This window comes from Hylaeus volcanicus, chromosome 6 (genome assembly GCF_026283585.1).
Source record: "Hylaeus volcanicus isolate JK05 chromosome 6, UHH_iyHylVolc1.0_haploid, whole genome shotgun sequence".
Classification (NCBI taxonomy): Eukaryota; Metazoa; Arthropoda; class Insecta; order Hymenoptera; family Colletidae; genus Hylaeus; species Hylaeus volcanicus.
This window is the reverse complement of record NC_071981.1, coordinates 9155479-9168500: the sequence shown is the minus strand read 5'-3', so window position 1 is coordinate 9168500 and position 13022 is coordinate 9155479. Positions and strand designations below refer to the sequence as shown.

The 13022-nt window shown below is 34.8% G+C and overlaps 3 protein-coding genes across 8 annotated transcripts in view; 1 reads left to right on the top strand and 2 right to left on the bottom strand.

Annotated features, from left to right (window-relative positions):
- LOC128878836 (alpha-actinin, sarcomeric) overlaps nt 1–3871 on the bottom strand; it is a 37179-nt gene extending 33308 nt beyond the window's left edge. For 3 of the 5 annotated variants that reach the window (XM_054127398.1, XM_054127394.1, XM_054127395.1), the window contains exons 1-2: nt 1615–1735; nt 1188–1312 (exon numbers count right to left, since the gene is read on the bottom strand). In XM_054127398.1, coding sequence (XP_053983373.1) covers nt 1188–1289 — 102 coding nt within the window. In that variant the 5' untranslated portion in view covers nt 1290–1312; nt 1615–1735. Of the gene's footprint in view, nt 1–1187; nt 1313–1614; nt 1736–3659 lie in introns of those variants that run through there. The other 2 variants (XM_054127396.1, XM_054127397.1) reach the window with 2 other exon arrangements.
- A 674-nt stretch (nt 3872–4545) lies between these two features.
- On the top strand, nt 4546–6744 carry LOC128878362 (uncharacterized protein C19orf47 homolog). Its single transcript, XM_054126500.1, has 3 exons — nt 4546–4984; nt 5067–6125; nt 6197–6744. Exons 1-3 carry the CDS (start codon nt 4969–4971, stop codon nt 6337–6339), a joined length of 1218 nt encoding a protein of 405 aa, XP_053982475.1. The 5' UTR covers nt 4546–4968; the 3' UTR covers nt 6340–6744.
- Nucleotides 6745–6810: 66 nt separating this feature from the next.
- LOC128878361 (uncharacterized) lies at nt 6811–9951 on the bottom strand. Of its 2 annotated transcripts, XM_054126499.1 has the most exons (5): nt 9048–9949; nt 8432–8966; nt 7878–8344; nt 7339–7528; nt 6811–7246 (listed from the first exon to the last, which is right to left on the bottom strand). In XM_054126499.1, the coding sequence occupies exons 1-2, from the start codon at nt 9940–9942 to the stop codon at nt 8554–8556; spliced, it is 1308 nt and encodes a 435-aa protein (XP_053982474.1). In that variant the 5' UTR covers nt 9943–9949; the 3' UTR covers nt 6811–7246; nt 7339–7528; nt 7878–8344; nt 8432–8553. The 2 variants fall into 2 exon arrangements, with proteins under 2 accessions (XP_053982474.1, XP_053982473.1); XM_054126498.1 differs by having other exon boundaries at nt 8432–9951.
- Nucleotides 9952–13022: the final 3071 nt, after the last annotated feature.

The window sequence follows — 13022 nt, the reverse complement described above, 5'->3', positions numbered from 1 at the left end:
CTGTTACTGTAATCTAATAGCATAATGAGTCTTCTGCAATAAATATCCAAATTTATGTACGACTTACAACGAAAAGATCAATTAAATGTAATTCACCGTTCGTAAAAATACTTTATACTTATTAATTAAACGTAGTTCGCCCTTTGGAAATATAACTCATATTTGTTAATAAAAAATAATTCGTATCTTTTTAAAATCATTCAGTACAATTTTAGTACAGATAGTAAGATATATTAAATAAACAAATTAAACGTCCGAACGATCTACGATACTCGTACACAAAAAGAACTGCAGTTTGGCAAGCACGCGCCTCTACCAACTGTGCCACTGAGTCATCTGTAAATCGTGCTTCTATTACCGAAGATATCCAGCCCCCTAAAACTTTAGCGTTGAATAGCTGTTGAAGTATTAATTATCCGGCTGTAAACATATGTTGCTAGCTCAAGAATTTCAATCACAGCCATTATGCGAAAGACTATTAAAAACCGAATGTCGCAGTGAAGTGTTCATCTTTTAAATAATTCGAAAATTGCATCGTTCACGGTGAGGTTATGTATAGCGCTCGAAAAATCGAATCGATAGATACACTTCGCGACGAAAACGACTCGAAAGTATTTCAAGGAACCCCGAGCAAAAAATTGCGGTTATCAAAAGCCGCGTATCGCGAATTGGAGCGGCGAAGTGCAGTTCGATCGAGAACGTAACATTGCAACGGTGCGATAATCGAATCGAAAGTTCTCACTCGGAAAGACGAAAACTTAGACAACGCGTAAAAATAACAGTTTGAACGGTTACATGGTGTAAATGTACTCAGCCCATAAGGTTATTTCAAGCAATCTATTAATTTTCATTACGAATGTTTCGACTATGAGTTTTAATATAATAAACAATAAATATCTCGAGGAGTGTTACAACAATATTAGGAAAATTGTTTTACAATCAAATATGTACCAAATTAGAAAACAGATACGTAATTACTGAACGTGAAAGTTAATATTGTAATTATTCTTTATTGTACAATATTCTGTCTGATTAGGTAAATATTTTCAGTTTACTGAAAAGGATCAGAATACTACACGAATGAAAGGTCTACGATAAAGACGAGTAGAATGCTTGAAATGACATTATCTACTACTAAAAACGTAGAGATATACGAAAACAAAAGAGAACGACGAAATTAGACTCACCTTTTTCTGCTGTTTTTCCCAAGCTGGGTCCAAAAGACCATCCCTCTCCCATTCTTCCTCCGGTTCCATGTATCCGTCCCCGTAAGCTTCCATGTCGTTCATCCTTCCACGGATTTCTTACGTTCCTTTAAACGCAAAACGATTTCCGTGTCACTCGTGTACCAGACACACAGCTTATACTCTCAGTAGAACGGCGATCTCGATCGCGGTAAGCAATGTTTTCCCTACACTCGCCCCGCGACGAGAAACATAACGATATATATCTAATGTGTCCGTCGATAAGGAAACAATAATTCACGAGTGCGAAAGAAAGAGGAAAAGGGAGACCGTGAAAAAAATGAAGGAACCGAGAAGAGAAGAACGAAAAATTAGGTGTGTTGCGGGAAGCGAAGAAAAGAGGTGTACGTTTTGTAATGTGAAAACGTACCCGCTAAGCCCAGAAAACGTTCGGTTCGTGTCGTTCTTTCTCTCGCGCTGACCCCTCTGCCACGAGTCTGACACACGATTTGCTCGCCGGCGCACGAGCCTCCCCTCCCACGCCCCTCCCTCCCTCACCATCTCTCACTCTCTCTCTCTCTCTCTATCTCGTGTTCTGCCCGCACCGCTCACCCGACCGCCCAGTCACCCTCCAAAAGATCTCGTTCCCATGCAACAGCTTCCGTGTCCAACCCCCGCGAACTGCTCACGATTCGGTCAAGTATTCCGAATATGTATAGGACCAGGGTGCCGCGAATCGGAAACTCAATTCGCCTACGATTAACCCTCCATAACCTCATGTATCTCCGAACTCGTATACTCAATATGTCCATTCGCAAAGTCCGATTTAATCCTGTCATCAGAATGTATCAAGCGTGGTTCTAAACCGATAGCAGCGAGGCAATAAAGTATCTATTTACGACAACCATTGGTTACAATTTCTCGTACATTGGAAGGTTGTGTTCATTAAAATTTACTTTCGAATTTAGCGTTTATCAATAATTGCATCGCAGCGACTAACAGTGCGCAACGCAAATTTCTAGGTGTCCGGATCTTACAGGAAACATAAAACAGTCGTAACATCGATTGATTACTGATTATCCGTTTAAACTACGCACGTGTTTTCGTATATAGAGGGTGTCCGAAAAATGTTGTAACACCTTGAAAGGGGTGGTTCGGGAGGTGATTTGAAACAACCTTTTCCTTAGCGAAAATGTTGTCCGAGGTTTCGTTGAGGAGATATTAACAGAAAAGCCCGACCAATCAGAGCGCGAGTACGCCGGTGGAGAGCGGCCGCGATAGCGAATGAGAGCGGCCGCTTAGCACGTAGCCTACGCTACCGCGACCGCTCCACCGGCATACGCGCACTCTGATTGGTCGGGCTTTTCTGTTAATATCTCCTCAACGAAACCTCGGACAACATTTTCGCTAAGGAAAAAGTTGTTTCAAATCACCACCCCTTTCAAGGACCTCCAACATTTTTTGGACACCCTGTATATGTTGATCTAATGAATACTGATTCACAAGTTTTTTCTTCTTCTAATATCATATTAAACTTGGAGAGAAGGATTAACTACCCCTTAAGAAGGTATTATAAATGTTAGCACGCAGACTTCAAAAGTTCTAATCACGGCTCTAATACATTACATCGTTCTTCCAAAGATATAATTAGGGTTATAAAGGGTTAATAAAAGGGTTATCTTTACCTACGATGTTAAACAACACGTGAACACGTCATAAACTCAAAGCTGCTTGCGCAAACTACTAAACTGTATTTGAAATAAATAACTCGAACAAATCTTCTTACATAAATCAAATTAAAGTGTCTGCCTGTTTGTTCCGACTAATCTCCTTTACTGAACCGATTTTTAAAAAATTGTCAGTAACAGAAAGCTACACTATCGCTGAGTAACGTAGGTTATGTTTTATTTTGATAAAAATACGTTTTCAATTTGAAATCTCAAAAGTTATGGCATCGTTGTACTCGGAATGAGAAATATTGATGATAGAAACATCGGAGTACGGAAAACAAAAGACAGTCACCTACTGATTCACGAAGGAACACCCGGTTGAACCAGGTTGAACAGTCAGTCGAACGCGAACGACATAAAACAAATAGTATTCCAGTCGAATGAAATCGCGGGGCACAATTTAAAATAACTGGTAGAACTTAAGATTTCGAGGGTTCCTCGCGCGACAATTACTACACGAAGATCAAACTAAAGCCGCGTACTGTCTTTTCCGTTACATATCCATTTATTGCCGATGAATTGTGTTTGTCCGAATGGCACTAAGAACGAGCTCCGATCTATGTCGCCGAAGAACGCTTGGAATATTGCGATTCTGGCTTAAATGGACGAAACACCCTTTTATCGTGGCGAACAAAAATCTTTCGTGACTTTTCTGTACTCTAGCGAGACAGACTTTAAACTTTCGTTAACCTTTCCTAATTATTTTCGAACGACTTAATGTTCAATTGTATGGATTACTACATACCCAAGCACATCTGCCGAAACTAACCTCCGTTCTTCTTTTTAGCGCGTGATATCCCGCCCAACAGGCAGCTCGGAGAACACGAAGATATCGAAAATAGTATCGAACGCGACTAAGCACCTGATTCACCCACACACGATAAAAATAGTACGGTAATCCGCGCGAAATTCCCAAAACAACGAGAGTAACTCCATTCCTCTGAGACTTCACGGACATTCGAGCATGAACATTTTCTACCTAGAACGTCGACAACCACAGAACCACGGCAGTCAAAATTCTGATTTTCTTCTTTTACAATTCATTTAAAACGTATCGTTATTCTTTATTCAAGATAGCAAATGGTTCATTTTCGTAGCAACCAATGTAAAATATTTTCATTTATTTAGGAAACATACATTTATAATCAGTACCACCTATAGTCATAGGCAGGGCCGGCGTTAAGAGCGGGGGGGGGGGGGGCAACCGCCCGGGGCGCCAGACTTTTTGGGGCGTCGCAGTCCGGTGTAGATTAGTAAAGCTAATCTATATATTGTAGTTTAACAATATTTACAATCTAGCTACAGGATTCATCGTTTGATATTATTACCTTGTCTTCTTTTTTTAAAAATGTTAAGCCTCTGAAGGGGCGCCACGATAATCTTGCCCGGGGCTCCAATACTGCTAAAACCGGCCCTGTCCATAGGCCAATCTACAGAGTGTCCCAAAAATGTTGTAACACCTTGAAAGGGGTGGTTCAGGAGGTGATTTGAAACAACTTTTTCCTTAGCGAAAATATTGTCTGTGGCTTCGTTGAAGAAATATTAACGGAAAACACTGACCAATCAGATACGCGCATTTCAAGGTGTTACAACATTTTTGGGACACCCTTTACATTGGTACACGTGTTTGCCAATGATGTCGCTAAGCGCGATAATTCTACCTTAGTGACTATACTTTCATCCGATCTGATCATTTTAATTTCACTTATTATTTACGTTTGTGTATATGTAGAAATAGATTTATGGAAGTGAACGGATATGAATAGATCTGAAATTTCAAGCAATAAAACGCAACTATTTATTGTTTTTTTAAGTATATTCTGTGATACTATTATAAAAGGCGAAGTTTTGAATATTGATGGACTTAAAACAGCATCACGTATTCGCTCTTGAAAATATTTCTTCTTTCAAGTATAACTTTCTAAGGAACAATAAGTTGTGTACAATATGTGAAATAGCATTGTAAATTTTTCTTTAAACAGTTGATATTTGTCGAAAAAACTTAATTGCAACGTATCACCGCGTAAAATAATAAAAATAACCTAACCGGTAAAATGGCATCGTTATCAGGTAGTTACAGTTTTCTTTATTTAATCACCTGGTATTATGTCACCGACATTCTTTTTTTCAGTCTTTTTATTTTTTTTTATAGCATATTGGGTGAAGTTTTTTAAAAGTGCAGGATTTCCTCAAGATGTAGCCACGAAACATGCTGTTGTATTCTCTAATAACCGTATCAAGCCAGACATGTTGCCAGATTTAGATAAGCCTAGTCTCAAAGAAATGGGAATAACCTTGATGGGCGATATGATTGCTATTTTAAGGTACGCAAAAAAAGTTGTCGAAGAAACAACATGCGAAAGATTTCTTGTTGATACGGAAGATTCTTCTGGATCACCAAAACCAGTCGTTAAGAAAGTAATTACTAAGGCACCTATTAAAACATTAGCTTCGAAGGTTAAATCTAACGCAACAATAGCGAAAAAAATTGTCAAGGTGCCAGCAAATTCGGTAAAGAAAGCTGTTATTGTCAAGAAACCAATATCAATGACGAGCGAAGCGATTACACAGCTTGCTAATAAAAAAAAACATACTGTTCTTAAAAGAAAATTGGAAGACGAAGATGAATCTGATAGTAATAATGAAGACGAATGGAATGGAACAGTTAAAAAGATAAAATCGCCTGACTATAAAGACGATAAAGTAGGTTACACTATAATACTTCCAAAAGGATCAACGACTAGAAGTCAACAGATTCTTAAAAAGTCAGCGGAACAAAAGCGAACTGTATTCGATAGGCTGGGCGACAGTTCAGTAACTAGTACAACAAATGTAGCTGAAACGTCATCTACCTTTAACATTACTGGACTAGGAAAAGATGTTTTTAAAAGATCACCAAGCGTCTTTAATCGGTTAGGAGATAAAGATGCCAAGAAAGATAGTACCATTCAAATAGGTATACTTAAAAATGGATCAAATAATACAGGAATATTGAAAACTAAAAGTCCTAGCACAAGAACGTCGATTATTACTACAAATAAAGTAGTACCAAAAAGTGTGGGTACAATGCGAGCTGATCAAGAAGCAAGTAGAAAAATTATGTCGCATAATATTTCACAAATAGTAAAAACGACCAAAAAGATTTCTTTCAACAATACATTTTCGAGTAATGCGAAAATAATGAAACCCAATGTAACATCAGGAAAATTAGGTACATTATTCAATTTTTTAAATACTTTATGTGCCATTTTCATTTAGATTTTTACAAATGTTTTTTTTCAGCCTCGGAAAGACTAACTTCTATACCAGCTAAGGCGCGTTTGGGAATAGTTAAAGCAAGTACTGCTAAACAAGTAACGTTTGATAGATTTACAACAGTAGCAGCTATAAAAAAACCAGATGTTTTTAGCCGCCTTGGAATTTGAGTGAACATTTATGTTAGGAGTTCGTTTTTTAAGATAATAAGTATGTTTGTGATGAAGACTTCTTTGTACAAAGTTAAATAGTTTCCTACTACATGTAAAATGTAAAACTACAAAAAGCAATCATTATTAAATTGTGTTAATTAAAAACTAAAATTATGTATAAAAATCTCTTAAAAATTTTTATTTATTTTTGATTGTAAATTGACTAAATACTTATTTCAGTTTCCAGAAATATCTTAATATATAATTAGAATACAAATTACATTAACTTTTTATTTTTTTTTAAGTATATAAAAAGTGTATTTTTAACACTACAATTTCATATTGGAATTATTAAATTTTTAATATATTCTTTTAAGAAAATATCTGTACAATGTATGTAATTATTAAATGATACAAAAAGTTTACATCGATACATTATTTATTACTAATAAAAAACAAATTATTATAAAAAATAATTTAAGACCTTAATTAATCTATGCATAAAATAATTCTATATTTATATAAAACATTAGTTACAATATATTTAACATAATTGTATATAACTTTCAATTTAATTCTTCTGTTTTATTACATAGGAAAATAATTTGTTCATAATAAAAATATATAAAAATAATTTGCGTATTAAAACAAGAGGATATCGTAACGTTAAGATGAAATAGATACGTTTCTTTTCCTCTAGAAACTGTAAAAATATTCTACAATGCTTGTTCCATAATTTTCTACTATGAAAAATTAGATATGACTGGAAAAAAATATATCTCTGGCATTGCAAGAGCGCTTCAAACTAGTGTTCAAAGAAGAAACGTTATATGTGTTACTTAGTTCTTTGATTTTAATCTCAATTATCACAAAACTTAATCAGTGGGTGGAATGTTCCGCATTGTAAATAACATCCGAGATGGAGCTGTAATTGAAATTATTTAGAAGATATTCGTAGTAGGTTTTACACAATATCATTTCTATATTGTTTTGCGTAAAAGTATAATCATACTCAACCTGTTTACAATATATATATATATACGTGTGTATATATATATATATACATATATATATATAATTATTACATATATTGATCATGTAAAAGAAGGGGGCGATCGTGATTCCACTCATTTTCCCAATAACTAATTGTAACAGTTCCAAAATAATACTTTATGCCATTAACCAAAGCGCATCAGGAATGCCAGACCTTGAATAAATAAAATAGAAAAATGACGTTTGTTATAGTTTGAAGGTGATTTACGAAATGCAATAGACAAACATAATACATTTATCTATAATGTTTCAACCTTCAGTAATAAAACATTTCGTCTTCCAATATTCGTTATATATGTCTCCAATGTGTAAATTAACAAATTTCTTTTATTTCTCTTATTAGTTTATTATTATTGTAGAAATTTTATTACCGAAGGTTGAAACTATAGCTAAAAACGTTACATATAAATATGTTAAATTTATTCTAAAACCAATCCAATTCTTAATCCAATTATTTGTTAAATATATCTGAAATATTTCATTAACAAAGTTGTACTCCTCACCTTTGTGTGTAATCCTTGCTAGAAGACTTCAGTGCCAACACAGTGTTATCCTGTAAAAAGCAAAGAATTACAGCCTCAGAGGAAAAGAAAGAACATAAATTTATATTACATCTAGAAAACCAATATTTTTGTACATTTTACTTATAGCAACATAAAAGACATGCATACAAAAATTCTTATCTCATTAAATACTATTACTGAATATTATAAATGATGTCACCTGTGATCAGAATATTTCATATACCATTACTTGCTAATAACTACAATTTTTAAAAATTTTACCCGCATAAAAACCTGTCTTTTAGAAAAAAAAATATATATATACATATACACATATGCATACATATTACATATAGTTATATAAAGTGTGAATACTAATATAACGTAACTTTCACTTCATGAAGAAAATAGTTGTACAATGTTTTGCCAACAGGTACACCTAGACATCATATATTTTCTTGATGTACCTGAAAATATGGAGAATATCTACTACTGAACATTTTTTTTTTTAAATACTGTATACGGTATCTGTAGAATGAGACTAAAAATAGTACATTGTTGTTGTTAATTATCAATACTCCACTGATCTAGAAAAAGTTCCAGAGTATCTGGTTATCCCCTTCTACAGGTGACTCATCGTCAAATGAGCTTACACCAATCACGATCGAATCCCCCTTCAATTTAATCTTGAGTTTTTACTATTTAAATGACAAATGGAACAAAATTCTAGAGATACTTTATCAGAATTAACATGAAGACAGATTCCAGTATTATCTGGACTGTGGGATGTTTCTTCTTCCGTGAAAAGATTTGATGTATCATTTAGACTCTCCACACTGTCCATCATCTCATCGCATTTAGGAAGGTCTTCGAATATATCCATATTGAATGAAGACAACTGATCAAAGTCAATACCAATGGGGTCATTATCCTTTTTCTCATCTACGTTGGATAAATCTCCTTGGGTAACTGGCAGTAGACAGTCAAATTCGTTCTCGTCATTCACATAAGTATCTCCCGAAAACAAATCCGTAGTTGAAGTTATAGTGTTGATTGTTTCCTTGTCATTCAAACTATTCTTGACATCAGCTATAGAAGTTTCAGAAATAGCATAAGTGTGATCAGAATCTAAAGACAATGGAAAAATCTTATCGATATTGTGATTCTTACAAATAATTTGATTCTTGTTGTTTACATAAGATTTGCTGCTTTGACTTTCAGATATACTATGCTTGGTCAATGTATCATTATTGACATTGTTAATAAATATGTTACTATTCTGAGGATGTAATACTTTCTCCTTCGAGTCGGTGTAACATGTACATTTACACTGTGTTTCCGACTCGTTTGAACACTGAGAAACGTGATGTGGGTGGAATGAATTCTTTTGTAACGTGTTGATTTTACGGAGACCATTATTAATAGTTTTAAGTAACAGAGAAATATTAGTATTATTTTTTAAGACATTCCTGAGATAGTCAACTTCTCCAGTTAACCGTTTGATGTCGATACTCTGTTTTCTTATAACATCAGTCAAGTTCTTATTTTCTTTTTGATAGAAAGATAGCATACTTTCTACCTTTTCGAGATATGCTTTCTTCTTCTGTCTATTTTCTCGAGCCATCAAAGCATTTTTATTCAAGCAGGGTCTCTTAGAACACCCTCTGCCTCTCTTTCTTGGTTCCGAAATGGTCTCATTTTGTGATATAATAGACTGTTGGTTGTTCTTCAGTGAATCTCTCAGCCGCATATTGTACCTGCATTCGTATGTAGTATCCTCATCTGTCGAGCTGTCCCACTGCATATTATTTTCTTGCAATTTTCCCGACATTGTTGCAAATATCGACTCGTGTTTGTTGAACAGGCAAAATGTTTCCGTGAATATAGCTTTCAAAATGGAAAATGTATCGCAGCAAATTATAGCTTCAAGATCAGACAAAAAAATTGATCTTCCACTTCTAACACGCAATTTTTCCACCCAATTACGATTATCCCGAAACATGCATACGAAAGCAGGCAGTAAGTGCTCCCAATTTCCTCTTGCCCAGCATGAACTTTTACTCATTGACGACAACTATGATGGCGCTACCGTAAGCAGAACGCTAAAATCACTAGATACATAAAATATCAGAAATTGGTCGTCGCAGATATCTATATATATATATATATATACCTGCGACGACCAATTTCTATATATATATATATATATATACCTAGATCGTTAACGCCTGTTGTTTTAATATATAAAAAGTGATACTGAAAAATATATATAAATATATTTGATCTGTGATAATAAGGGAGTTGTGTGGACGCGATGTGTGAGAATAGGGATTTTGGCGGATTTCAACGATGTGGGTAAGGTGCCCGTGGAGCGCTGAACCTAGGAAAAAGTAGCGCGTTTATTCAGTCGATTCACAATAATGTCCACTAATATTTATTTTACAATTTTTATAACACTTTAAATAACATTGAAGTAGTTCTAGTGTTTTTCACTCCTGAGTATTCCTCGCGTAACAGAGATGGGCAAAACCCTAGACTTCGAATAAATCTGAAGTTTGCCGATATGTTTGTCTCGTTCTTTCTCTGGAAAATGTTCAAAAGAGGAAACGAGACAAACATATAGGCACACTTCAAATTTATTCGTAGCTTAGGGTTTTGCCCATCTCTGATTCGTGAGGTGATTTGAAACAACTTTTTCCTTAGCGAAAATCTTGTCCGAGCCTTCGTTAAGCAGATATTAACAAAAAACCCCGACCAATCAGAGCTCGCGTATGCCGGTGGAGCGGCCGCGGGAACGTACGAAAGCGGCAGCTCCATCGGTATACTCGCGCTCTGATTGGTCAGTGTTTTCCGTTAATATCTCCTCAACGAAGCCTTGGACAATATTTTCGCTAAAGAAAAAGTTTTCTTTCACCCCTTTCAAGGTGTTACAACATTTTTGGGACACCCTGTACATACTACATGCATAGTGTTAAGTTATTCCGCGTGTTGCGCTACATGTAATAAAGCTAAGTTCATGTGATAGCGTAACACAATGAGTTTTCTTGCTTATGCATCAAGTAGGTTCTTTTCGAGACCATGTAAATACTGAGGCTTCGTTAGCGATCTAGGTTCAGTATAAATATCTGTGGTAAAAGCCAAAGAGCATTAAAATTTGTAAAAATAAGAAAAATAAATTTCATGAAAATATTTCTACATGTACAGTGAAGTATAAATGAAAGTTTTGTATTGCAGGTATGACATGTGCTCCATCGACATCAATCATAAGTAGGGGTCGTGTATCACCGTCTCAATGTTTTTCGCCAAAAACCACGAGACTTTTGCAAATGCAACAGATTAAGGCAGAAGCAACTAAAGGAGAAGGAAAGAAAACATAAGTACCAAGTACAATTGCTAAAAAAAGCATCACGGGCTCTTTCCACTGATGCAGAGACGTTAATATTATCACAGATAAAGCTAAGAAACATTAGTAAATACGGACAAAGGTACGATGATAGGTTAAAAGATTTTACTCTATCCATATACTATCATTCTCCTAAAGCGTATAGATTTCTTAGGAAGTCTTTGTATTTGCCGACAATATGGACTTTACGTTCGTATCAACAAAAATTTCATATTTACCCCGGTATAAATACGCAAGTATTAAACATGTTACAAGCCAAATTTTTTACTTCTATTGTCGAAGACAAAGTAGTCTCGCTGGTTTTCGACAAAATCCATTTACATAATGAAGTATACTATGATCCACATATGGATCAATTTCGTGGTGTGGCTGATGATGGAGATACAAGGCAGCCGGAATGCACGACATCTGCGTTCACGTGCATGATCAGATGGATGGATTGCAATAAAAATGCAAAACAGACATTAGGGTATTGGTTCCTGTCCAGTGCAAGAAATTCTGATAAAACCCAGAATATAATTCAGAAAACAGTCGCAAAAGTGTGGGAAATGGGTTTAATACCGAAGGTAATTGTCTTCGACCAAGGGCCCCGGAATGTTGGGTTACTTAAAACTTTAAATATAACCCCCCAAAAGCCATATTTTTATTACAAATCGGAAAAAATGTTTGTCATATTTGACCCTCCCCATTTATTAAAATCGGTAAGAAACAATTTTAATAAAAGTGACATTAAATATAATCGAAAAATAGCAAGTTGGGGGATGTCTCAAAAATGTATGCGTTAAGCTCAAAAAGGCCTCTAAATTTTGTGCCCAAATTAAATAAACGCCATTTTGAGTTAACTAATTTTAGAAAAATGAAGGTTTCGTTAGCGGCACAAATATTTAGCGAAGCAGTGTATACAGCACTGCTATGTTATAAAGCAATTTTTCCAAACGAATTTCCGTCGGAAAATAGTGGTACGGAGGAATTTATTCTTGATATGGATAGATTATTCGATTCCTGCAATAGTTTATTGCAAGAGAAAATGGCAAGAAATAAAATGAACTTCGCAATATCAAATAATAGTGAACATAACATATTTCTGGAAGACATAGTAAAAAAATTAGAAACCATTCGATTTTTAAATACGAAAGTTCCCCCATGCATAAAAGGATGGATTTTAACCATAAATAGCATTGTATAACTTTCTAACGAACTACGAACCCAATACAATATACAGTATTTAAAAACACGACGTTTAAACCAAGACAGTTTAGAAAATCTTTTTGCCACCATAAGGCAACAACATGGTTGTTCAACCAATCCTTCTCCACAACAATTCGAAAATGGTTTAAAACACATATTAATTACTCAGTTAACCAAAATTTCGTCAATAACTAATTGTAACAACGATTTTCAGTCTTTTTGCTTAAAATTATACCAGAAACCATTTCAAGTGATGAACATAGTATTGAAGATGTTGAATCATTTGGAGAAAATAACGCATTTTATTATATAACGGGATTCCTGTGTAAAAAGTTTGTAAATACTGTAAATTGCGAATCTTGTAAAAGTAAATTAATAGATTCAGAGGACTCTTCATTCGAAGAATATAAATTATTTGCTGCATTAAAAAATAACTGCAACACTGCAGGTTTAATATTTCCAAAATCAAGTGTGTTTTTAAAAGTATTCGGTCGTGGGAGCAAATGTTTAAATCATGTATAGATAGTATGCTACATGTAAAAAGCATAACCCGC

What these genes read in the sequence shown, in the direction of transcription:
- LOC128878362 (XM_054126500.1), top strand. An exon ending in TGTAACATCAGGAAAATTAG is followed by an intron (nt 6,126 to 6,196) that starts GTACATTATTCA and finishes GTTTTTTTTCAG; the next exon opens with CCTCGGAAAGACTAACTTCT.
- LOC128878361 (XM_054126498.1), bottom strand. Translation starts at nt 9,942, where the DNA reads ATGAGTAAAAGTTCATGCTGGGCAAGAGGAAATTGGGAGCACTTACTG.